The sequence below is a fragment of the Ambystoma mexicanum genome, chromosome 9 (genome assembly GCF_040938575.1).
Source record: "Ambystoma mexicanum isolate Mex_15411 chromosome 9, UKY_AmexF1_1, whole genome shotgun sequence".
NCBI classification, from domain to species: Eukaryota; Metazoa; Chordata; class Amphibia; order Caudata; family Ambystomatidae; genus Ambystoma; species Ambystoma mexicanum.
This window is the reverse complement of record NC_090931.1, coordinates 522,379,052-522,403,500: the sequence shown is the minus strand read 5'-3', so window position 1 is coordinate 522,403,500 and position 24,449 is coordinate 522,379,052. Positions and strand designations below refer to the sequence as shown.

The window sequence follows — 24,449 nt, the reverse complement described above, 5'->3', positions numbered from 1 at the left end:
TGGCCACCCACTGAATTTATGGGACCAGGTTCTTGAACAACCAGTTGCCCTTGCACTGCCTCCGGGCCTCCCAACTACTTAAGGGACGTTATCTTCCACCCTACAGTACCCTGCACTTATGAGCCACCAAACGAAGCACTTACAACCTACTTGCACTCTCCTTCCCCTGTACCCGTTCTGGTACTTCTCCCCATCCTCCCCCGGACTTGCGCGATCTGAATGACACAAGTCCTAGTAAGATCGTTGTTTGGTCCTCCTCTGTCCCCCCTTCCTTGTCACTACTAGAAACGGTTGTGTACAGGTGCGTTATAAATTACCTGTCATATCAAGGTAGTACTTGTTCCATCTTTCCCCATATTGACATCTCATGCATGGAGACTTGTTCAAGTTTTGTCGTTGCACTTCTGGTGGGTATTCAAAGGTTCTCAATTCATTTACTTGTGTACATGTATGTTGGTACGCCCTGGGGTTCCCAATGACTCTGGGTAGACTCACCGGTAATTTGCAGCTTTCCCGACCCATGTCGTGCCTCTATGTGAAAACTTCCTCTCTGGAACTGCCTCCTGTGCACTGCAGACCTTCCTCCAGTGACCCGGACTGGAGAATTCTGTGTTTCAGCATAGCAGTATGGGCGAGAGCTCCACTGCTGCTCCCGGCACCCTGACAGTCATCCAAAGGTGCCTGCTGCACCTCTTCTTCAATCCTGCCACGCCGTTATGTGAATCTTCCGTTTGTAAAGTGCCGCTTTGGCACGGTTCTCTCCCAATCTGCCTTCAATTTGAGCACAGATGCCATTTTTAAATGTCGTGCGCACTTGTGATTTAACTAAAGAACTAGTGTGCACATTCAACTTTGAATTTCTTTCAATCTGTATCAGCTCCTTCCTCTTCTTCCTCGTCTCAGTACTGAACTTTACGGGATTTCTAAAATAAGGTTTATGTTGGAGGTAGGAAGGGTATTTTGACTAGAATGGCAGGGTGCCATCAGAAGTTTGGGTGTCATAGGATTTTCCTTAGATGAATACTGCCTTCCTTCCAGGGGAGTCACCACCTGCCCCCTGCAGTTGTCTCCTCCCACATGATTCCCCCCCATATTGCCTCCAGGGCCAGGTGGTGGCTGCCGTCCCCTGGCCACATGGGAGGTCTGTACCGGGGAATTACTGATGACTCCATAGGATTCATCACACAACACACTGCTCTTAATGTCCTGCAGCTACCCCACCCCCATACCATTTTTTACACCAGGGTGCCGCACATTTTTGAGGGATCCACACCCCACCCTCCATCTTTTCGTCTACGTTTCATCATGAAGAATCCCCGGCAGGGTTGCCACGTTAAAACCTGGTGAGTTTGTCTGTTGGTGGTGGAGGGGGGGATTTTCAATGTGGTCTGTGTGAGAAGAGTTTGGGACTTGAAGGAGATAGCAAGGCAAACCTCTAGGTGAAATGAGCACAAATTCTAGCCCCTTTCCAGACCAACGCCTGACAAACACCTTCTTGCCCAGCCCAAACGACACCTGCCTTGATGGGCAGAATTCCAAGCAGTGAGCTTGAGGCATCTCTGACTGCCAACCAGCATGCTAAGCAAGGCAAAATGGGTGACTGTGGTCACATATTTCAAGTACTCTTTCTCTGAACCAAAGGCTCTTTCTTCCCTTAAACCCTTATCTGTTGCTTATGGTAATTGACTGGAGTTTGCAGACTGCCTAACCCTTCCTCCTCAACTCGCTGATTTATTTTTTTGCTGCACATGGGTTTCAATGTGTGTGTTTGTGGGGTGGGGTATAGTCAGGTGCAATGTTAGCTAGTGTAATGGGGCATTTATGCAATAAGACTGTGGTGGGAGTGCAGGGTTACAGGTTGTTTTGCCTTGCCTTGACTTGACGGCATGTTAATGAGAATGCATGCCTTCTGCATGTAAAGTATAGCAGACAGTTGCCCTAGGCGTTGATGGACAAATTCCTCCATCCTTGTGGGCGTTCCACAACATGGGGACGGTACTGGAACCTTTGGCAGCAAACAATTGAGCTTCTCCATTAAATTTAGATAACACAGGGGTGTGGGAAAACCCTGCTGAAGCCGCACCTTGGACCCTTTTTCTGCACAGATAGTGTCGGACCTGGCAGCCAGCACAGAGGCTTTAGCTTTCTGCTTGCTACCCATTTGTTTTTTCAATTCTTGTTTCACTTCCCTTCAGTGCCTCGCCTCCCCTGGCACATGTTGGCCGCAGGAGGCTTGTTAGGCAGAAAGCTGTGCAGTTCATTTGGGGACCACTGCAAAAGATTTAGGACTGCAGGTGTTGGCAGTAAACCCACTTGGTAGCAGTCTGTACCACCCAGATTTACCTGGTAGCTGTGGCTGAGCAGTCAGACTTCCCTCAAGAAGAGTTAGGCAGTATGTAAAGTATACACAATAGGCACTCAGACACAATAGCACAAGCAAACACTGACCAGAGCTTTGATATCAAGGTATGTAATTATTTATTTAAAGACACATTTGTTGACACACTCAAGCACTATTATTGTAAATCACTTCAAACACAGTTACTATTAATCTATATACATCCCTTATTCCTTATTAGACAAGTCTTAGTTAACACCACTTATTTCCAGACAGAAGTGAGCGCTTAACTATAGATGGCACTCCAATAAGTTAATGAAAAAGGGAGGGAAAAAGGCAGAATGTAGGAAGATACACCACACTAATACTTAGGAACTCTTAAGCAAGGCAGGAAAGTCAAAAGTTACTTGTGAGCCAAAGTCCATAGGCCGGGCCCACTCTTGGAGAGAGCAGGGCACAAATGCACCCAAGATCACACAATGACAACAGGCTTAAAAAGTCTTGCAGGGAGTTCAGAAAGGTTTTAGTTAGGCTCAGAAAAGTTTAGCCAGGGTGTCCCAGGCTAACCCAGGTTTGAAAGCCGGGGGCTAAATCTACCCCGTACAGTCGGTTGCAAGGGAAGCCAGGCGGAACACAGTACCTTATGTGGAAAGGATCCTCCAGCGGGGGCAGTTGTTCCTGGCAGCGGTTGCAAGTCGCGGCGTCGTCCAGAGGAAGAGAAGATCTCGACGTGGAGGAAAGACTAAGGTCGTTGCACTGCCAGTGAAGAAACCAGCCGCAGAGTTTTCCGGTTAAAGGTACTACCATTTGATTCGCGGTAGTGGTAAAACATGGTATCCCGGTTGCCGGGGTGCTTGGCACGGGCAAGGCGGCCACGAGATTCTCCAGGAAGCGAAAAAGGAAGCAGACTGGTTATCCCCACCAGTCGAAGGAAGAAGACTCTCCGGGCTGGAGATCTCCTCTGTCGTTGGGAAAAGTGGTGAGACGGTTCAGCAGGGCTCCACCGGTGGTGTTGTCGTAGCAGGTCGGCTCAGCTTCTCCCTCATCGGATTCTTAGGTGCTGTGGCGACTTCTAAAGTTCCAGTCCCCAAAGCCCTGCTTTTATGCAGAAAACCCCCATTCACTCAGCCTAGCTGTCACTCAAACATGCTAAGTGGTGAGCTGGGCCAATCAGGACGGAGTGCGACTTGAGTTGCCTAGGCAACTCAGTCCAGGGTGCCTAAATCCCCATCCACCTCTCCTAAGTACCCCAGACAGAGTGGCACCACTTTGGAGGGCTTCTGTGGAGAAGCCTGCCAAAAAGTGGAACAAAGGGCTCAACTTGGGTTGGAGTCACAGAAGCAAACACAAACGCCATTTTGAACCGAGTTCTGGCAAAAAATACCAACCGGAGAATTAATATTAAATAAATAAACCGGCGGTATGTTCGAGGCTATAGGAATTAAATAATTAAAGTTGGTAGCCTCGAACAATGGGAAATCCCATAGAGATATATTCGCGGTCGAATATAAAAAGTAGTATCCACTGCCACCAGCCAAAACTCGATCAGGGGGGATGGAGACGTGCCCCCTCGACTAACAGACCCCGGGGCAATCGAATTGCCCTGGCCAGTACGTCCACAATATGATTGTTTGTACTGGTCCTGTTCAGAATTTGAGATAGTAAAGTCAATGGTGACTTTACATGCCCTGGGAGACAGTAGTCAGTCCCAGGGTATGGAGTCTATATTGGGGGGTCACTATGACACCCCTGTGTTACTGCACTGAGGGTGCTGTGTAACACACATCACAAAAACACATGAAGCCCTATGGAGTAAAAGACCCCATAGCCCATTAAACACATCTAGAGTCAAAGAAACACACTCAAATCATGCCCAAGAGTGAGGGTAAAAGAGTCTCACTTTTGGCAGGAGAAAAAAATAAACCCCAACAATCCAGCAAAGCTGCTGGGGGACTCACTAGGTTAGTAAATTCAGCCTAAACAGAGAATTCTCCCTAACAAGGCTTCACTAGATGTGCCTTATGCAACTGCTCGTTCCCACCCTCGGACCCCCATGCACTCTGTCTTGAGTGTTTGGGACAAGACCACCGCTGGAACTCCTTTTCAGCCTGCAGGGCTCCCGGTCTCAGGGCATTGAAGAATTCTTTGTCGTAGTGGACGGTGATCTGCCACACTTCTCCTTGGTCCCATCTTAAGGGCTTTGTCTCCAGGACCTCTCATCAAGACGAAGCAGGCCCTCTGTTCAGCAGTGCTGCACTGCGTGGCGACTCCTTCCCCAGGGTTCCCACGGTTTGGGTTTCCTTGGATTCCGTTTCTGGCAGGCCCGAGGCCTCTAAGGCTATCGGCTCCCAAGCAGAGGGGGCTCTTCAGGGCGCTGTGCAGACAGACCTGAAGCCGTCCCAGCTACCGCGGCTTGTGAGGACCATGTCTTCTGAGCGCTTGCTCTTCCTCATGCGCTCCCTCAGATGAAAGGGCTCCTAAAGGACTTTGTGAAGGAGGTCAATCCGCAGGTGGCGCCACCCCTGCCCCCCCGGCTGGGTACTCTGCCCGTTCTGCCTGTGCTCCCAGTGCCAGTCCCTCCACTGATTTAGACCCTACAGGTTCTTCTGGCCACCTCCTCCTGTACCACCAACACCTCCCCCTCAACAGCCGTTGCACCTGTTTGTGGCTCTGGGGATGGGTGGGACGGGTGCACCCCACCGGCACCTGTGTCCCAGGGCCCAGATTCCTCTTGTTCTGTGAAAGGGGGTGGGGGGAGGCGATGAAGGCGATGATGACGCCCAGGACGATGGTCCCTCGGCATCCGTTAAGGTCTTTCATGACCGCCTTCAGGGTCTGGCAGAGTTCTTGGTGGTCCCTCAGGAGTCGGCTGTACTAGCAGAGGTCTTGGGGAAACGCACTAGGATCCAGTCAGCCATCCCCCTCCTGAAGGATGTCCTGCAGGTGGCGCAAAACGTCTGGGAGAAGCCCAGGACCAATGCCCAGATGACAAGAAGTTGGACAGCAGGTTTAGGCTGATGGACAGGGATCCAATCCTCCTCGCCTCCAATCTGCAACCCCATTCCTCTGTGGTGGCTGCGGCCTCGTATTCTAAACCATCGTCTTTGTCATCTTCCTCCACAGGAGCCACCTCCAGTTGCCTCTCGAAGGAGGACCAAGTCCTTGAGTCCTTGGACTGTTACTCCATCTCAGGACTGCAGCTCCGGCAAGCCAACGCGGACACCCTCTTGGCTGTGGCTAACCAGAAGCTGTGGCACAGCTTTGGGAATTTCTGCACGATATGCAAGCCTCCTTGATACCGGTCTGACAGATGCCCGGACTGTCGTGCAGGACCTTATGGAGTCTTCAGTCTCCCACATTGACACAGCCAGCAGAGGGCTATGCCTTGGGGTTGAGATGAGAAGGACGGCGTGGATGCGTGCCACAAAGTTTTCATCTGACGTGCAGTAGCAGATCCTGTATCTGCCCTTTGAGGGCATGGACCTTTTTCATTTGTCGACCAATAATGAGTTGAAGAAGAAAACCTCCTCTCAAACCGCAAAGTCCTTGGCCATCCTGACAAAACCAGGTCAGAAATCCTTTCCTCAATCCCTGGGCAGGACCGAGTTCAGGTCCTGCACTTTCTCTGGCTTCAAGATGTTCCGGGACTGCAGTACACACCACAGAGGCCTGACAGGTCGCCCAGCAACAACATTCGGAAGCAGCAGAGGACGTTGTGCTGGTTTTTCTGCTCCCCCTCCTCTGATGCTAAGAAGCAGTGACGTCAATGTCGGGGAACACAGCTCACATGTGGGGGGGGGTCGTTTGGCTCTGTTCCCGGACACCTGGAAGCAACTTTTCAGCAAGCTATGGATCCTATCCGTATTCTTCACAGATTTCAGTCTTCCTTTGCCTCCACCATCCTCTCCTCCTCTTCATCAGATCGGGTCCCCGGCTCATTTACGGGCAGTCCTTTCGCTCTTGGAGATACCAGTGATAAAACCGGTTCCTCTTGTAGACAGGGGCTTCGGTTACTATTCCAGGATTTTTGCTGTACCAAAGAACAACCAGGCTGGTTTGAGGGTACTTTTGGACCTGATATTTCTAAATCTGTCTTTACCGGGGGAACAGTTCAAGATGATTACTCACGCGCACTTAGCCGAGTCTCTGTGTGCAGGGGACTGGATGTGTTCCCTGGACCTCAAGGATGCACACCTGCAAGTGCCCATCTATCAACCGCATCAGAGGTTTCTGCAGTTCATGATTGTTGTACCACTTTCAGTACAAGGTGCTGCCTTTTGGCCTGAGCACGTCCCCTCATGTCTTCACGAAGTTGATGAATGCAGTGGGCCGGCCTTCTACGCTTGGATGACCATCACCTATACCCTTACTTATATAACTGGCTGGTGAGGGTGGGGCCCACCCTAAGGTGTGGTGCACTCCTGCCAGAGATTGGCTGATTACCTTCACTAGCTGGGGTTTCCCCTCAACCTGAGGAAATCGCAGTTAGGCCCATTTCCGGAACTGGTTTTCCTAGGGGTGCTTTGGAACACTGGTGCAGCGAGTGTCCCCCCACGCCCGAGAGGCTTATGTACCTCGGCAAGGTGGTGGGACACTTTCTGACCAACTCAACCACCTTGGCATGGTGGTTCTAGCACATTCTGGGCCTGGTGGCCTCCTGTGTGCTCACTGTACAGCACGCTCGCCTCAAGATGAGGAGCCTTCAGCTCCACCTGGCGACCAATTAGGATCAGGAGACTGGGATCCCAATACCACCGCTCCTGCTGCCCGATCTTCCCTGTTGGCAGATGTAGGACAATGTCTCAGTGGGAGCCCCCTTCACCTGCTTACCCTGGTGGCGATGACGGGCTCCTCCCTTTCTGGATGAGGGGGGTGGGTGGGTTACTCTGGCGGGCTATGTGATTCATGGAGCATGGTCCAGGACGGAAGCCCTCTTGCATATCAATCTGCTTGATCTCGGGGCAGTGGCCCTGGCCCTCCAGGCCTTCTTGCCCCTCATCAGGGACACATCTGTACTGTTAAGGACTGACAATTCAACTACAATATTTTACCTGAAGAAGTGTGGTGGCACCCGTTCCCCACCTCTGCATGGAGGCAGTTTCAATATGGGAATGGGCCCTGGCGGAGCGGATTTTGATTTTGGCAGTCCACCTCCCGGGTGAAAACAATGCAGAAGTGGATCAGTTGAGTCGCTTGGAGTTCAACACCTATGTGTGGGAGTTGCACAACGACTCCTTGTTGCCGCTGGTCCAGCGTTGGGCATTCGCTGACCGGGATTTTTTTGCATCTCCTCGGAATGCCAAGTGTCCCCAGTTTGATTAATGGGCAGGTCAGGTTCGGGGGTCACTGAGTCGCCTGTTGACATGGCCACAGGTGGTGTGTTCCCTGTCCACTCCTCTGCTTCCACTGACCCTCAGCAAGTTCTGGACCTCTGTGGGTTGCAGCATCATCCTAGTTGCCCCGCACTGATCTTCGAGACCCTGGTTTTCGGATCTGCTGCAGTTGTGCTCCCAGGGTCCCATCCATCTTCTGATCCCCAGCAGAGTGTTCCTGACTCAGCAGGGTGGGGCAGTGGAACATCCGGACCTGGCCTAACGGGCCCTGGCGTCCTGGTTCCTGATCAGCTGAGGCTTCAGCATGCTCAATTTTCAGATGACAACTGGGACATCATCCAGCATGCTAGGAGGCCCTCGACTCAGTCCCAGTATAAGAGCAAATGGACTAGGTTTTGCCATTGAGCTTGCAGTAAGCATCTGGACCCTTTCACCTTTCTTCTGGATGACGTACTCGCTTTTTCAGCACACCTGGCTCCTTCTGGACTACAGGTGATACTTGCCACGTGTATTTGGCGGCCATTGGGTCTTACAAGAATCCCCCTGTGCATGTGTTTTTGGCAGCCAAGCTAGTGGTTAAGGTCCACCTTAAGGGGTTGTCTAGGATTTTTGCTCCGGTGCATAGGCTGCATCTGGCCTGGGACCTCAGTGTGGTTCTAGCATCTTTGCGCAATGCCAGCCTTTCGAGTCGATGGCCTCTGTGGACATCTGCTTGGGATGCTAAAGACTGTTTTGTTGTTGGCTCTCCCTTCTGGCACGCAAGGTTGGTGAGCTGCAGGCGTTGTCTTCATGCAAGTCCTTCACCACGACAAGGTAATCTTGCACACTCACCCAAACTTCTTACCCAAAGTGATCTCTCATTTCCATCTTAATCAATAGAAATGGCTGCCGGTATTATTCCCAAACCCATAGTCTGAGGCAGAGAGAGCCCTACATTCCTAGGTGGTTCTCAAGTTTTATTTCTCTGACAAAATCCTTGAGGAGTTGTTTCTTTCTTTTGGGACATCCTCACCGGCTCTCAGGCTTCCAAGGCTTCCATCGCTCGTTGGTGGGTTCAGGCCATTTTGAAGGCATACAAGGGCATGGGCAAAGCTGTTCCAGAAGGCATTTATGCCCATGCGATCAGAGCTAAGGCCACGACTGTCATGTTTCAGAGACCTGCTTCTTGGGATGTCATCAGCAAGGCGGCTACTTGGCCACTCCGACCTACTGTAAACACTAGTCGCTGGACACCAGCTCCAGGCGCAATGCAGAGTTTGGTCAGGCAGTGCTGAAAATCCTTGATATGAGGCAGGTTGTCACAGCTCCAGTTTATGTTCTTGTTCAGTGGAATCACACCCACAAGGATGGAGGAAAGGGGACCGGTTAAGGGCCTTGGGTGTGTCCAAGGATTGCGGGTGATACTCCTTCTTATGGAAATGCAGGAGGTGGAGCCAGGGGCTCTGGGTTCCACTTCAGGATTTTTGCGGTACCCAAAAACTGCCAGGCTGGCCTGAGGGGTAGTTCTGGACCTGTCGTTCCTCAACCTGTCTTCACCCTTGAAACACTTCAAGATGATCACCCCAGCGCACATAGCAGAGTTGCTGTGCGCAGGAGACTGGATGTGTTCCCTAGACCTAAAAAATGCATACCTTCACATCCCCATCTATTAACCACACCGGAAGGTTTTGCGGTTCATGATTCACACCACTTCCAGTACAGGGTACTGCTGTTCGACCGGAATCTGGCCCCTTGTGTGTTCATGAAGCTTATGAACATGGTGGCGGGCCTCCTTCGTTTGGAGGGCCACCACCTATACCCCTATCTGGACGACTGGTTGGAGCGGGCCAGCTTGCCAGAGTGGGCGGTGCATTCATGTCAGCGGCTAGCAGATGTTCTTAATTAGCTGGGTTTTTGTCTCAACCAGCTGAAGTTGCAACTGACCCTTCTCAGGACTTGGTGTTCCTCTGAGTTCGATGGGACACAGCTGTTCAGAGGGTGTTCCCCACGAGTGAAAGGCTTCAGTCACTCCCAATGGCAATCTGTCACTTTCTGGCCAACTTGACCACCTCGGCATGGTGGTTCCAGCACATTCTGGGCCTGATGGGGTCCTGTGTGCTCAGTGCTGTACACCCATCTCAGGATGAGAAGTCTCTAGCTCCACCTGGCAGCCAACTGGGACCAGGAAATGGTGGCACAGTCAGACAGGCTTCCTATTTCTCCGTTCTTGCTTCTGGTTCTTCACTGGTGGCTTATGGACACTAATGCGGCAGTGGGAGCCCCCTTCACTCAACCGGAGCCTACTTGGTGGTGACAACAGATTCCTCCCTCACGGGGTGGCTACCCTAGATGGCTATTCGATCCACAGGGCAGAGACCCTTCTGCATATCAATCTGCTGGAGTTCATGGCAGTGGGCCTGGCTCTCAAGGCTTCCTTACCAGTCATCCTGGGGAAACTGGTTCTGATCAGGACTGACAACTTCACAACTATGTTCTTCTTGAACAAGCAGGGTGGGACCTGCTCCCCCTCCTATGCATGCAGGCAGTTTCCATATGGGAGTGGTCCTTGTCGGATGTGTATGTGGATACCTGCCGTCCATCTCCCAGAAGACAACAATGCGGAACCCGACAAGGTCAGCCGCCTGGGGTTCAACATCTACGAAAGGGAGTTACCCATAAACTGCTTGTGGCCCCTCTTCCTGGAACGTGGGATTCCGGATATGGACTTATTTGCGTCACATCTGAATTTCAAATGGCCCCCACTTTGCTTCATGGGCAGGGCCAGAGATCTCTGGGAGACGCGCTCCAGATCTGCTGGCATGACCACAGGTGTTATGCATTTCCTTCTCCTCCATTGCTACAGTGGACCCTTTTCAAATTTTGGGCCTCGATGGGCTGCAGCCTCATCCTGGTCGCACCGCACTGGCCAAAGATGGTGTGTTTCTCGGACCTGCTGCAGTTGCGCTCCCAGGGTCCAATCCATCTTCCAATTCCAAGCAGGGGCTTCCTTATGCAGCAGCACGGGGCGGGGGGAAACCCAGACCCTGCCAGACTGGCCCTGTGCCTGGCTCTTGATCAGCTGAGACTTCAACAATCCCAGTTTTCGGGCGGCAACTGGGAGATCATACAGGAGGCCATGATTCCTTTCACGCAGCAGGTTCTGTCACTGTGCTCCAGACAAGGGCTGGACAGCCTCACTTGCTCCCTGGACGACGTACTGTCTGGCTTGGTCCAGAGTCCAGGTCCATACCTGCCGCACCTACTTGTCAGCCATTGGGGCCCACAAGAACCCGCCGGATCACACCTTCTCAGCGGCCAACCCGGTGGTTAAGGCACATCTCAAGGGATTGTCCAGGTTGTTTCCTCCAGTGCCTAGGCCCCATCCTGCCTGGGACCTCAACGTGGTACTTTCAGCCTTACTGCGTAAACCGTTTGTGCCGATGGTGTCGATAGACATCCTGCTGGTAATGCTCAAGGTGGTTCTGCTGTTGGACCTCAAATCTGTGTGCAGAATCGGCGAGCTGCAAGTGCTGTCATTGTGCAAGCCCTTCACTTTCCACAACAACAAGGTAATCTTGCACACTCATCCAAACGTGTTGCCCAAGGTTGTCTCGCGGTTCCACTTGAACGAGGAAATATTCCTGCCTGTGTTCTTCCAGAACCCGCAGTTGCAGGCTGAAAGGGCTTTGCATTCCTTGCACTTGAAGAGTGCTCCAGTTTTACCTATCACGGACGAAGCCTTTCTGGAAAGCTGCGGCGTTGTTTATCACCTTCATGGGCTCGTCTCCCGGCACACAAGCATCCAAAGCCTCCTAAACCCGTTGGATGGTATAGGCCATTTCAGGGTTTTACGTCGGCAGGTGAAACATTTTTCCCACAGGGATTCATACCCACGCAGTCCGGGCCAAGACTACGCCTGTCGCCTTTCAGAGACATGCTTCCTGGGAAGTCGTTAGCAAGGCGTCTATGTGGGTCACTCGGTCTGCGTTCTGTAGGCATTATTCCCTAGACACCAGCTCCAGGCGGGATGCAGAGTTCGGTCAGGCGGTTATGAAGAACCTTTTTGCTTCTTAAGCATGAGGCATGTTGTCACAGCTCCACCCATTTGTCATGTTCAGTGGAATCACCCACAAGGATGGAGCAAAGGGGACGGGACGCACGAGTAATTAAAGTTACTCACTGTAGTAACTAGGGTACTCATAGTCCTTAGTCTCCTTTACTCCATATGTCCCACCCACCTTACCCCGCTGATATGCCAGGGGCTAAATGTGTCAGCATAGCCAGGTATTAAAGTGTCCCGATTTGTAAAAAGGGGAGTGAGGTGAGGCACCTCGGGGGGATTTGGGGGAGGTTGCCACGCCCATGCGCTATTTTAAATTTACTGGGGCAGCTCATTTTTCATTGCCAAAATGTTCTGCTACTGTCCTCATGTTGGGGGACGCCCCCACATGGATGGAGGAAAGGGGGACTAGTGACTGAGTACTCTAGTCACTACAGTGTAACTTTAATAAATATTGTACACTTTCATAGTTGGACATGATTCTTGTAAATGTATGATGGATGGTTCTCATTTTGTTTACTTTTTATTAGCGTTTAAGAAAACCATTTAACACCAAGGCACATTTTCAAGCAGATTAATAATTAGAAAATGTCTAATTACAGTTTTCTTATTCTGTACAGCAAATACAGGTTTAAGGATAATTTCAGATACAATACCATTTTCAGTCAGAAAAGGAGAAAGAATTTGAGAATTGAGGCAAGCATTAATGAAGGGACAGACCCACAGTCCTATGCAAAGCTAACATTGAAAATGGTTTTCCCTTTTGGATAATCGCATGCAAAGCAAACTTGCAACAGAATTATTGGAAAGGAAGAACAAGTAATGACATAAAGAGAAAAATAGGGGGTGGTTGGAAAGCTTGACCGAAAAGAGCGACATGTAGTCACCGCCATTAACAAGTAGCCAAACTTAAAGAGCATCTTCAGAAATTACATGTCAAAAACTGTTAGTGTGCAAGCAATAGCTTACTGTTTTATGTGTGTAAAGGCTACATACAGTTTTTTTTTTACATTTACCTCTTTTCTCTCTCACTCACTTTAAGAGGTTTTTCATCATCTTTGTTATTCTTCAGGAAGCCGAGGAAATGCATATCAAGGCAATTCAGATAAAGGAGCAACTTCTTGGACAAGAAGATTATGAAGTTGCCCTGTCTGTCGGCCATCTAGCATCACTGTATAATTATGATATGAATCAATATGAAAATGCTGAAAAGCTTTACCTGCGATCAATTGCTATTGGTAAGTGCATTATTTGCAATGCATTCCATGGACTGATATCTGTCAAAAGTATTTGCTACGTATTCAGTCATAAAGGCTAAACAGACAAAATCAGATGGCACCCACCCCTGCATGAAAGAATAAATGGTAATACAGGCTGATTATACACTATAGGCAGGCTAGTGAACTCAGTATTGTATTACAAGAGGGATATCAAAAATAGGTAAATGGTTAAAGCAAAAGAGGAACACAAAAAAAAACAAATGCTCTTTGAAATGTCTTTGGTCCAGAAAGGAAATGGGGCTCTTTGGTTTCCAAGGTAAGTCCATGGTGTAAGGGTGCCTAGTATGCCAGGGATTGAACACCTACCCCACAAGCTGTCTAACTTAGTTTCTTGTTGATGGCTCGACAGCATCAATCCATTCTATAGATGGCTTTCTATAGATTCATTTTTTTTATGACTTCAAATAGTCTCAAAAACGTATACCTGCGGGGACGATTTGGTCCTGTGTCTTGACCTTGACAAGGCCGCCGGAATGGCTCATAACATCAGTATAGCTGAATCTTGCTTGATTCAACTGGGAGAAGCAGCTCAAGTGCTCGTTAAGTGGGTTCCTGCATGACGAGGTGGTACTAGTTTGATGGGGGCTCAAAACAGACTGTCAATCACTTTTACTGTGAAGTGCAAGAGTAGTTGGCAAAAGTAATACTATTTGACTTCAGTGTGTCAGGGTCACCGTGACAAGAGGACGCAGAACTGAACCTCCATTCTGCTTTGTTCACCCAGAGGATAACGCCAAACATCCAGACACAGTCTCCCCTGTAGGTACCTAGATGTCTTGGTTCCCCACTGCAGATAAGTTCTATATTCTTCCATCTGTTTCTCCTTCATGTTTTCCAGCGGTATTAGGAGTAGAGACTCCAACCCTCCTTTGATCAAATGCCCTTGCTCATCTATGAAAGGGAACTTTGAACTGTCAACTTCTTAGGAGATATCCAACAAAGTGAGGCTGGCAAATTGTATTTATTGGTGTATCCATGCAGGTAATTAGTGACTTCCAACATACTGCGGGAGGATATCTTCTCAGAGGAGTGTCGGCCCTCTTTTTTTGCGACCATTATCAGAATGCATTACTCCCAGTGAAGTCTCCTCGGGCAGAAACTATGCTGCTGGGAATTGACAAAAATATATGTATTTTTCCCTTTTCAGGAGCTTCCATCGTGCCTTACCTCTGTCCATACCCTACCTCATAGAGAACAAAGCACCTTTGCTACATTTACTAAGCCCTTGCCTAATCACCTCTTGCTGCCTAGGCCCCACTGGTCTGTTTTGGGTTGAGCCCAGACTTTGTAATTCTCCCCTTCACATGTGAATAAGCTGTGGCATTAGTAGAAGTAGTAGTAGTATTACGTTCATTTCAAAATAAAATCCATAAACTTTAATTTAATACAATAGTACATGTTCGTGTACTGAAACAAAATGGTTGTCCAGCCAAAGAAATATAGGATGTAAATATTATGATCAGTATCATAAAAATAAATGTTATAAAAGTTTAGAAAGCTTTTTTTTAAATTAAAATTACATTTGGTGATCCACTTTCACCGCCTCTGTCTGAGGACACAAAATATGTAAGAATTGACAGTTAAACTGAACAATGGGTCCTCTATACAAAAGGGAGTGCAAAAAAGATGACATACCCTCTGTTTGAGCAAGATGCAACATTGTTCCTTTATAAATGCACACATAGTGAGAATGAAACTAGGTGATTTCATCCCAAATTACGAAGTGGTAAGTTACATTTGTAGTAGACTTAATTTCTCCCCTCCTCCAAGCCAGTTCCTTTCCCTCCTCCACACCCTCTACTCTACAAATATTTATTTTCCTAACACAATGTAACCTACAACAAAGTAACCCGCCACTTTGTAATTTTTGAGGATGAAACTGTAATACGAGTGAAAACAGAACAATAGAATGTGCGCAACCGTTTACCATGACAATAAGATCAGTAACAATAATCTAAATCTAATCCTGCTGTCGGTATCCATACTGTTTCCAAAGATAGGGAGTTGAAACATAAATGAACTAGAACTTATGGTCCTGTTTGTCTAGCATAACTAGTCTGCTCTTCTCCCAGCTGACACTATTTAGGGGTGGGGTTAGCTGATTAGCACCCTTCAGAGGTCTCTTTGGCAGATGTCAGCAATTCCGTTTTATAGATGAGTTGGTACAAAATGAAAAAGGTGACCCCAATCTCAGTTAAGCTTTGACAAAGATGTTGCAATCAATTGCAAATTATCACAGGCTCTAACATCTGGTTATGATCGCCAGAGACAGTGCAGCTCTTTGGATTGCCTGTATTCTCAACCATTGGTGTGTTTGGCTTATTGTTATGACTGCTCCATGTACGTCATGTCAACTTCTCAAGGGGCTGCTCAAATCGGGTTGAAAACTGGGAAACCCAGCCAACTTCCTTATAAATATATTTTCTGCTGTTTGAAGGTTGAATATGTTTTCCCCCAACCCCAGATATTAGCCCCATGAGCTCAGTGTGTCTTGGCTTTTCACAGGTAGACCCTCACTGTCATTTCATTAGGTTAAGACGTAACATGCCCTAAGTATCTGGAGGTGCCACCCCTGCCTACTTCATAAGGGGTTCAAGTTTCTCCATGTGGACATCCCCTTACAAGTTCTTCTGGAACCTAATGCCATTGAAGTACAACTCTTTGACGACTTCTGAGAGAACACATTGTAAATATAAGGGATATTCTTGCTCAGAATTGGATGCCAATTTTAGCATGACCAATTTCTTAGTTTTTATTTTAAGGTCCCCTCTTAAAGGAGAAGTTATCGCAGGAATTGTATTGACCCAATGGATAGGGCATGTATTTTATATCGATTGATCACAAGTTATTTTTTTAAGTGCATCTTACCTTCGATTTTATGACATTTAGACTTGCAACCCACGCAGGTTGGTAACCGCCGTCTTGTGATAATCTTTCATTGATCAGTCGCCCTAAGTTAAAGTGCCCTGGAAGCAGTAAATCATAGCCTATGCCCCTCAAGCTGACATCGCCGTGTCAAACAGATATGCGACGCCCCTTGTCATGACGTTGGTGCACAACGTAGCCAAACGTCTGGAGTCCGCTACTTCGCCATCACGTTACCGAACGCCAAACGTGGAAGATGCACATACACGCACACACATAAACATGGTGCCAACATATTCATGATTGTTTTACCCAAAATTAAATTGCATCAACAAAGTATATTGGACCAACTTAATTTACTTCAATCTTGCGGCAAAGTAACATCCTCTGTCTGTCCCCTCCAGCATCGCCCTGTTTTTTCTTTCGTGAGTTATCAGAAAGTGAAGTCCAGGAGGCTATACTCCAGCTGAAAGATGTAATGTAAAGGGGATAGCTTTCCTGCACTGCTTTTCCAAGACTTTCAGATTTCCCTCGTGCTATGGATAACTACCTTTTGTTAATCGGTCTTTCACCGAAGCCTCTGTTCTAGATGGCATTAAGGAGGCATGGATCTCACCACTATCAAAAAAGGAGAATATTGATGCTGGTGATCCTGGAAACATCCGGCCTATCAACAACGTCGCTTTTTTATTGAACATTCTGGACAAACTAGCACTTATTCAATATCAAAGCTTTGTGCAGCAAAATAATATTCTTACTACTGGCCAGTCTGAGTTTCATGCAAACCACAGAACCGAAACGGCTCTTCAAGATCTGAAATCCAATATCAGAGAGGTAATTAATAAAGGCAACCAGACACTGTTACTACTTGACATTTCGGCCGCCTTTGATCTGTTTGATCATGCCATTCTGGCTAATTGACTCGTCAAGGTGGCCAGGTGCTCCGACTCTGCGGCTAGCTGGCTCAGATGGTTTCTTGGCCCACAAACTGCCTATGTACCTAAAGATAATGCACAATCACAAAAAGCGGTTCTGACCTGTGGAGTTCAGCGGGGATCTTGCCTGTCACCGCTTTTGATCAACATTTATATAAAACCATTGTGTGACGTATTATCCTCACTGGGTGTACGTTTTGTAAACTACGCAGATGACACCCAGATTGTTTGTTTTATTTATATAGCGCACCTGACCCAGGGGTATCTGGGCGCTTAGAATATGGTTACATGTACATGGCAATCAGAAAGGCAGAAGAGGTATACATACATCCACAGTGAAATAGTAAAAAAGAAATGGTGAGAGGTGTGCACACCTCCATAAAGTGACATTGCAGTGAGATAGAGGTACCCATACGAGAATACGTACATTAATGAGGTGAGATGCAGGTAGGTAGCATGGAATATATTGACTTGGAATATATTGACTTGACATATTTAAGTTAGTGCTTGCTGAGTATCCAAGAGATGGTGTTTTTCCTGAAGTTGGCGAATTACTGTATGGCTCTAATGTCCGATGGGAAGGGAGTTCCATAGATGGGAGGCCAGGACCGGGAATCTGGAGCCGCCTGTTCTTTTTAGGTTGTACCTAGGGACCATCAGACAGAAGGTGTCAGATGATCTAGTGATTTGTGTGGAAGTTCTCCTGGTAAATCCTTCAGTGAGATAAGGGGGGCTGTAAGGTTTAACGCTTTGAAGGTGAGGCATAGTGTTTTGAGTTCAATCTTGTCTTTTTTAGAGAGCCATTTAAGTTATTTCCTAGTTGCTGAGATATATTCATTTCTAGGTATGTTTAGGGCAGCTCTAATAGCGTTATTCTGCATGGTTTGAAGTTTGTTGATGACTGTTTTCTTGGCGCCTAAATAGAGACCATTGCAGTAGTCCAGCTTGGAGCCTATGAGGGCCCTGGCCAAAGTGAGGCAACTTTCTGAGGACAGTAGGGGTCTGCAGGCTCTTATTAGTTTGCCTGTGTAGGCAGTAGCTGAGGCGGTCATGTTTACTTGTTTGCTGAGATTGGAGGTGGCATCCAAGTAGAAGCCAAGTGTTTTTACTGCTATGGCAATTTGGATGTTGTTTCCATCTATGTTGAATGTATTGTAGTTAGAGTTTAGTTTATTTAGGTTCGCTGTGCAGCCTACTAGTAAGAGTTCTGTTTTCTTGTCATTCAGGCATAGGCCATGGATGGCCACCCATGCCTGAATGATGGAATAGATTTCGTTCACTCAGTGAAATCACAAAGCTGGTGCACACCACCTGGGACTACTTAGCAAAACACAAGCAGATCACCACTTTCCCTTCCACACCTATATTGGGGGAACCCCCAATTCACCCTGGGGCTGGAAAAGGGAGCTTTTAGGCACTGGAAGGAGGCAGAATGCACTAAACCTAGAGACATGTTTCAAGGCACGGACATTGAACCATTTATCCAATGCAAGGCAGAACTGGTGCTAACGGAGAAGGATAGGATGTCCTACTTCCAACTACAACATTGGCTAATGAACCCACACATGCGCAAGGTGGACACTCTCCCCGTCACCTCATTTGAGAAATTCCTTGCCAACGAACCAGGAGATAGACACCTCATCTCCAATCTATACAAAATAGGACTAGAATCTGTGCAACACGTTGATCTAAACTGCAAAACCAAATGGCAGACACTCTAGGGGAACCAATCCCGGAATTAGAATGGGAACAACTGTGGAGAGACATCCCCAAACTCACCCGAGCCATTCAAAGCAATGACCCAATGGCACTTCACCGCAGCGCCCCTGTGACATATCTATCCTGCAAAAACACAGCTATGCTGGAGAGACTGCCGAGGAACAGGGCACTGGCTGCACATCTGGTGGGGTTGTCCAAACTGGGAAACTTCTGGAAAACAATTAACCACAACATATGTGTGAGATTTGGGAACAGGGGCCGAGAACCCCAAAAGAAAGCTTACTTTGTATGGGTGGGCAGTAAACCCACTCATGGGCAAAACACAAACAAAAAGGGTATGTCATCCTGTCAATAGCAGCCCTGTTGGTAATAGCGCAGAAATGGAAAGCCAAGGACAGCCCTCCAACAGAACTGAACAGAACAGGACTGGCTAGCCAAGGTATGGAACTTTGTCTCCCTGGTGTGCCTCACGTACTCCTTCCAAGGGAACCAAGACAAATTGACCACAGACTGGCAGGTTATATCAGACTTTCTACATGATCACTATGCAGAGCTCTATTGTCCCCACCAACTGCAAATCTTGGGGATAAAGGGATGAGACAAAGGGGGGGAACATGAGCCTTGGCAACGTTAGGGGCAGGGGGAGGGTGGGCACGGGGAATTTCACAATGTTGTTTATGTATTTTTTCAAATGTTCTAACAAAACCTAATAGAAATGTTAACAAAAAAAGATGCTGTCTTTGCGTCAAGTTGAAGATGAAGAACATTGTTTCACGTCAAGCACACATTTACATAACTATTACAATAATTACAAAAACATAACCTTCATGAATTGCTGTGTTTCCATTTTTGCAATGTAAAATGCAGGTCCTTGTCCTTCGACGGCTATTATGACTAGAAATCTGAATTTCGTCTGATGTGTTTTTCTGCTTAGTTATCTTTTTTTTGTTGTTGCTCATTTACCAAATGTTATCCTTGGAATTTTTACTACGGCCATTTCAGGGACAACTTACAATGAGTCTCTTCTTTCGGTGTTCAAAATTCGATGATATGATGTTGCTATTTTTATTTAGTGAAATAAAGTGGGTAGGTTGTGGGTACTGCGGAACTGCACCTTGTAACGTAGATCTAGTAGATCAATTTAGGTCAGAGTTGGTCTGCTATCCTTCATTTCGGTCCAGTACACAACCTAACGCTAGCGAAATGTAGTGAATAATAGAAGTGGTTGGCATGGCCGCAAAAGCAACTTCTCCAAAAGTAATTCTTGAATGAAAGTGTGGTCAAGCGCAGAATCAGGCAGTCCATGGGGAGCTGAGGAGTGGCTCAAATCACTGCCATTACCTTCACCTCTGTCTGGACATAAAGCACTGGCATGCAGGGAAGCTGCATTGAAGTGCGGTCAACCACACAGTTGGACAGGCGGCATGCCCAGCGGGCTTTTTAGCTCCACACCGTATTTGTGTATTTCTTTTTAATTCACCACTCTGGGACTCTGATTTTGTATCTGTTCCAGCCTCTGGTCTAAAGAGGGACACGATGCCGCGCCAAGAGGGAAAGCAAAAAGCATTAAGCATTATCATTTCTGCTTTGCTTGTTGGGATAAGAACCTTGTTCTACCTGCAAACATTCCTGGCGTTTACCGGTCTGACTTGTGTTCGACTGCCCTTCACCTAATATTGTTTGCCTTTTGCTTAGAGGTTTCACCATCAAACCCGGGATCTTTTCCCTTTGGTCGGCCAACACAGCATTGGTCTGTTGGTCTGGTGTGTTTTTTTTTTTTCTTTTTTTGTGTGCACACTTTAGGATCCATATTAACCAAGCAACTCAACCAAGAGGTAGACTGTAGATGTTGCTGTTTCTTTTTCAGCTTCAACCTGTTTAGGTTGCTTTGCGCTAGGCTGCACCCTCTGCGGTGCTCTTATGGACGGTGCCTTCCTAAATGGACAGTTGAATTATTTTTTACTGTGTGGCTCTGTATGGTATTTTTGCATCTATGTGTTTTAATGTTTTTGGCTTAGTCCCTTTCAACACACTTATTTTTTTTTAGCAGGGAGTAAGGGTGGGCAGATACTCTGGCAGCCCCTCAAATGAGGGGCGTGTGCCTCGGTCCTGCAGATCTAGTTAATGGGACTGCCCCTTTTGGGAGTTAAGGGTGTGTTGCCATAGCCACCAACCATTGAGTGCGATTTAGGGGGATTTTTAATTTGCCCTTTGAACTGTTTTTGGTTTTATATATTGTGTTTCCATATGTGGTTTTAGGCCCTTTTTAGTTTCTAGTGGGCCTAATCGCTGCATTTAATTTGCCACAAGTGTGCTCTGACTGTTTGTCATTATAACAAAACATAAGGCCAAGGACGACCCAGAACCTTTTGGACTTGTAGGTCACAAAAATACAAACATGTGGGACTGGTGTAGGGGTGTGTGTTAGGGAGAATTCTCCTTCTAGGGCTAATTTCCCTCACCTAGTGAGTCCCCCAGCAGCTTTGCTGGATTTCTGGATTTTATTTTTTCCACCTGGTAAGAGTGTACATCCTTTTTCCACTCTTACATCTGTTTTGGCCTATGTGTTTTTACTCATTGTGTGATCTTGGGCACTGGAGCACACCCCTCCAGGTGCCCCTGTTCTTGTATGGCTTACACCGCACCCTCAGTGTAGTAACCCAGGGTTGTCTTTAAGACTTCCCTCTGACTCCATTTCGCTGGGGCTGACTACTGTCCCCCAGAGAAAGGTAAAGTTGTGATTTACTTTACATAGTCATTTCTACCACAGACCCAGTACACCCTATCTTACATGGAGTACTGGAAAGGGCTAATCTGTACCCCTTTTCTGTCTGTACCTCCCTGAGCATTGTTTTGCTTTTTTAACATTTAGACTTGGCTGGTGGCAGTAGTATCTACCCTAACTTTTCTACCGCGATTAGATAAACGTGGTACTGTTCTTGGCTATTATATTAGCCTCGTCTTTCTTTTGGCTCCGGTTGGGTTTATTCGCTATTTCTTTTTGTTAAAGTCCGTCTTGTGTTTTACTTTGCCTGGCAAACTAGGTACGCCTTCTTTGTTCACCGTCTTTTGGCGGGCTTCTGCAGAGAAGCCCTCCTCAAGGCGCCTGGGTGTCTAGGTGGGCTGAATGTGAGGGAGGGGTGTAGTCACCCCCTGCACAGGGTATCCTAGAAAACCCAAGTTGCACTTTGCCATGATTGGTTGAGGTGGTTGTCCCGGCTGGACAACCCCCCTGCTGCGTGATTGACAGCCAGGTTGTGTGCATGGGGGTTTTGCGCATGAAAGGCAGGTCTCTTGGGCTAGAAGTCAGTCGCCTCTGGAACTACAAGGAACCGAAGAGAAGCGGAGAGAACGACGGCTGCTGCAACTACCCCGTCCCGGTGAAGCCCTGCTGCAGTCCTGAGCTATCTACCCTTCGACGACTAAGAGGAGATCCAGTCCGGAGTCGTCTTCCCTTGGGCCTTGTGGGGATAACCAGCTCATCTTCTTCAGCCACAGATCTCCGCCGTGGTCGAAATCGCTGCACACTGCTGTAGTGGTCCGGATAGCCACCTGCCGAGTCTCTCCTGTTTTTGTTTAAGGAGCGCACCTTTTATTAGTTGTCGCTGCTGCCGGCTTCATCCCTGTGTGGTGCAGACCGCCTTCAGACATCCTCCTTCACAACGATGCTCCAGGAATTGTGGGTCTGCGGGAAACCAACAGGAACAACTGCCAGGGCACCAGCTGCATCATTGGAATAAGGTACTGTGCTTTACTCGAGGAAACTGGGTGAATCCCTTTTCTTCATCCTCAAGGCTCGCCCTTGTCTTCCCTCCTTAAAACTTTTGCTTCCGAACATTGACAATATCAAAGTACTTTTGGGCTACGCTGAATCGTGAACTGTCTAACGGTGTGATCTTCGGCAACAGGTCTCTGGTGTCACTTAACCCTGGCTCCGACCCTTTGACTTTTGAACTCCTGTTTCTGAGTGTTTCTCGATGCTGTCTGCCTAACCTAAATATTGCCTGTGATTTTTGCCTCCAACTCCCTCTGGGTATCTCAGGTGCTAAGTGTGTTTTTGCCCCAGTAGCATTTCATGTCACGGATACGTGTTTGAGTAGACCGAACTGTCAAAAAGTGATCGCAACCGTATCCGCGGCATCGTGTTTGGTTCATAACACCGGTTCATTCAAACACAGGGTACTTACCTTGAGACATACTGTACAAAGTGAATTGGTTAGTTGTAGTATATTTAACGTGTAGTTTTGTTTAAAGTTTAATAGAAGTGTTGTGTTTATAACTGATGGTTGAAAAATAAATGTACTTATATTTTTTACCTGAAACCTTGAGTCAGTGTTTGCTTGAGCCAGCCACAGTAATTGTGGTCCCTCTGTGTAATCTCTGCTACTGCTCATATACTCTTGAGATAAGCCTGGCTGCTCTGCTACTGCTACCACTATAACTTAGTACAGGCTTGTACCAAAGGTGAAACTTGTATTGCCACCTGTGGTCTTAATCGTGTCGTGTGTAGTGGTCCCTAAGGGTACTGCACAGGATTCTGCCTAACAGGGTGTACATTGGCAATCTTCATTTTTCTCATATTTGTGAACTAGCTCATACAAATGGAAAGTGCATTCTGGTTACAGAAAGGGCCATTGAGCCTGGTAGCCAATGTGAGGCCCCCTATATTAATAGAGCTCCAAACCCTAGTTCTGATATAGCGAATACACCAGAGGCTTGTTCCTCCACTCTAATTATTCCAGTTATTCACAATATTGAGGAGACCACGGGTAATGGGGTGGTGGTGGATGGGGGGGGTTGCCAACGCAACCTGAGAATAGACCCAGGGAGCATGGGTACCCGTTTTAATTGGGGAAAGCTGCATCAATATGGTTCCCAATACTTTGGTGTGGCCCCTGCATGTTCCAGTGGGCGATGTGATAGACTTTGTAGGAAGTGAATCCTCGCAGGATTTTGGGACAATAACTGGTAAGTGACTGGGGGGGGCATCTCCCAGACTAAGTCGGTCCATGACTACGATATTGGGTGGCCCCTTAGTGATGGCCCCTATGGAAAAGCAATTGCCTGAGGAGGCCAGTGGTGCCCAAACCAAGCAAGCACCTATGCTCTCCGACTTGGTTGCAGATAGTTTAGTGGGCCAAGATATTAAAATATTATCTTTGACAGGAAATTATGCCCCATCATGGACACAATTTCGTCATTTAGATAAATAGTTCAGAGTTCCCTAGCTTTAATGGATTATTCCATCAGTGATCTTAAGAAAATGTTTGTGGAATCGATGGCTCATCCACCGGTTCCTCCTGTAGCACGGGAACCGCATTGAAATTTGCCAGACTCGGTCTGATGTTTGAATTCACCCCACAAACTAGGTGAATCGACATATATGATATATTACATGTGGCAAGGCTACCCAGTTAGCACACACAGGGGAGATTGGGAGGGATAATCTTGGTCTACCACCGACTGCTGCTCCTTTAGTTGACGTAATTCTAGATGCTCCGATTCTTCCTCATGATATGTTTGAACCCAATGTTGCCTTGAAGGGTGTTGCACTGGATAAACACAAAATGTATCGGCCCTAAAATGAATCCCGGCTCAATTTTAATGGCCAGAAGGGTGCGTTAGGTGGTCAATGCTCTTAAAAAATCAAAAGGGGAATTCATTGTGGTCATTTTTGCACAGCAACCCCTCTTAAATGTGCTCAACTTTAACTTAGCAGGAAATCTTATAACCTCTAATCAAGATATGGCCAGTAATTTGGGGCCATTTTGCATACTTTTATCCTTAGTCACCCCAGCCCTTTATAGATCAAGGGTGGCTTAATCGGCCTTCTTTGCCTTAGCCAAATAGCGCCTGTTGGGCCTGAGGTTTGTGGGGTAGGGTGACAAAGGTTTGATTAATGCCTGATTGATCTTTAACCTCGAAGCCCTCGGGTGTTAG

The 24,449-nt window shown here is 47.5% G+C and overlaps 1 protein-coding gene across 3 annotated transcripts in view; it reads left to right on the top strand.

Annotated features, from left to right (window-relative positions):
• Nucleotides 1-24,449, top strand: part of APPBP2 (amyloid beta precursor protein binding protein 2) — a 1,587,742-nt gene that overhangs the window by 1,496,605 nt on the left and 66,688 nt on the right. For 2 of the 3 annotated variants that reach the window (XM_069615072.1, XM_069615071.1), the window contains one exon: nt 12,783-12,948. The exons of the other annotated variant lie outside the window; for it this stretch is intronic. In XM_069615072.1, coding sequence (XP_069471173.1) covers nt 12,783-12,948 — 166 coding nt within the window. The remainder of the gene's footprint in view (nt 1-12,782; nt 12,949-24,449) is intronic. 3 annotated transcript variants of the gene reach the window in all.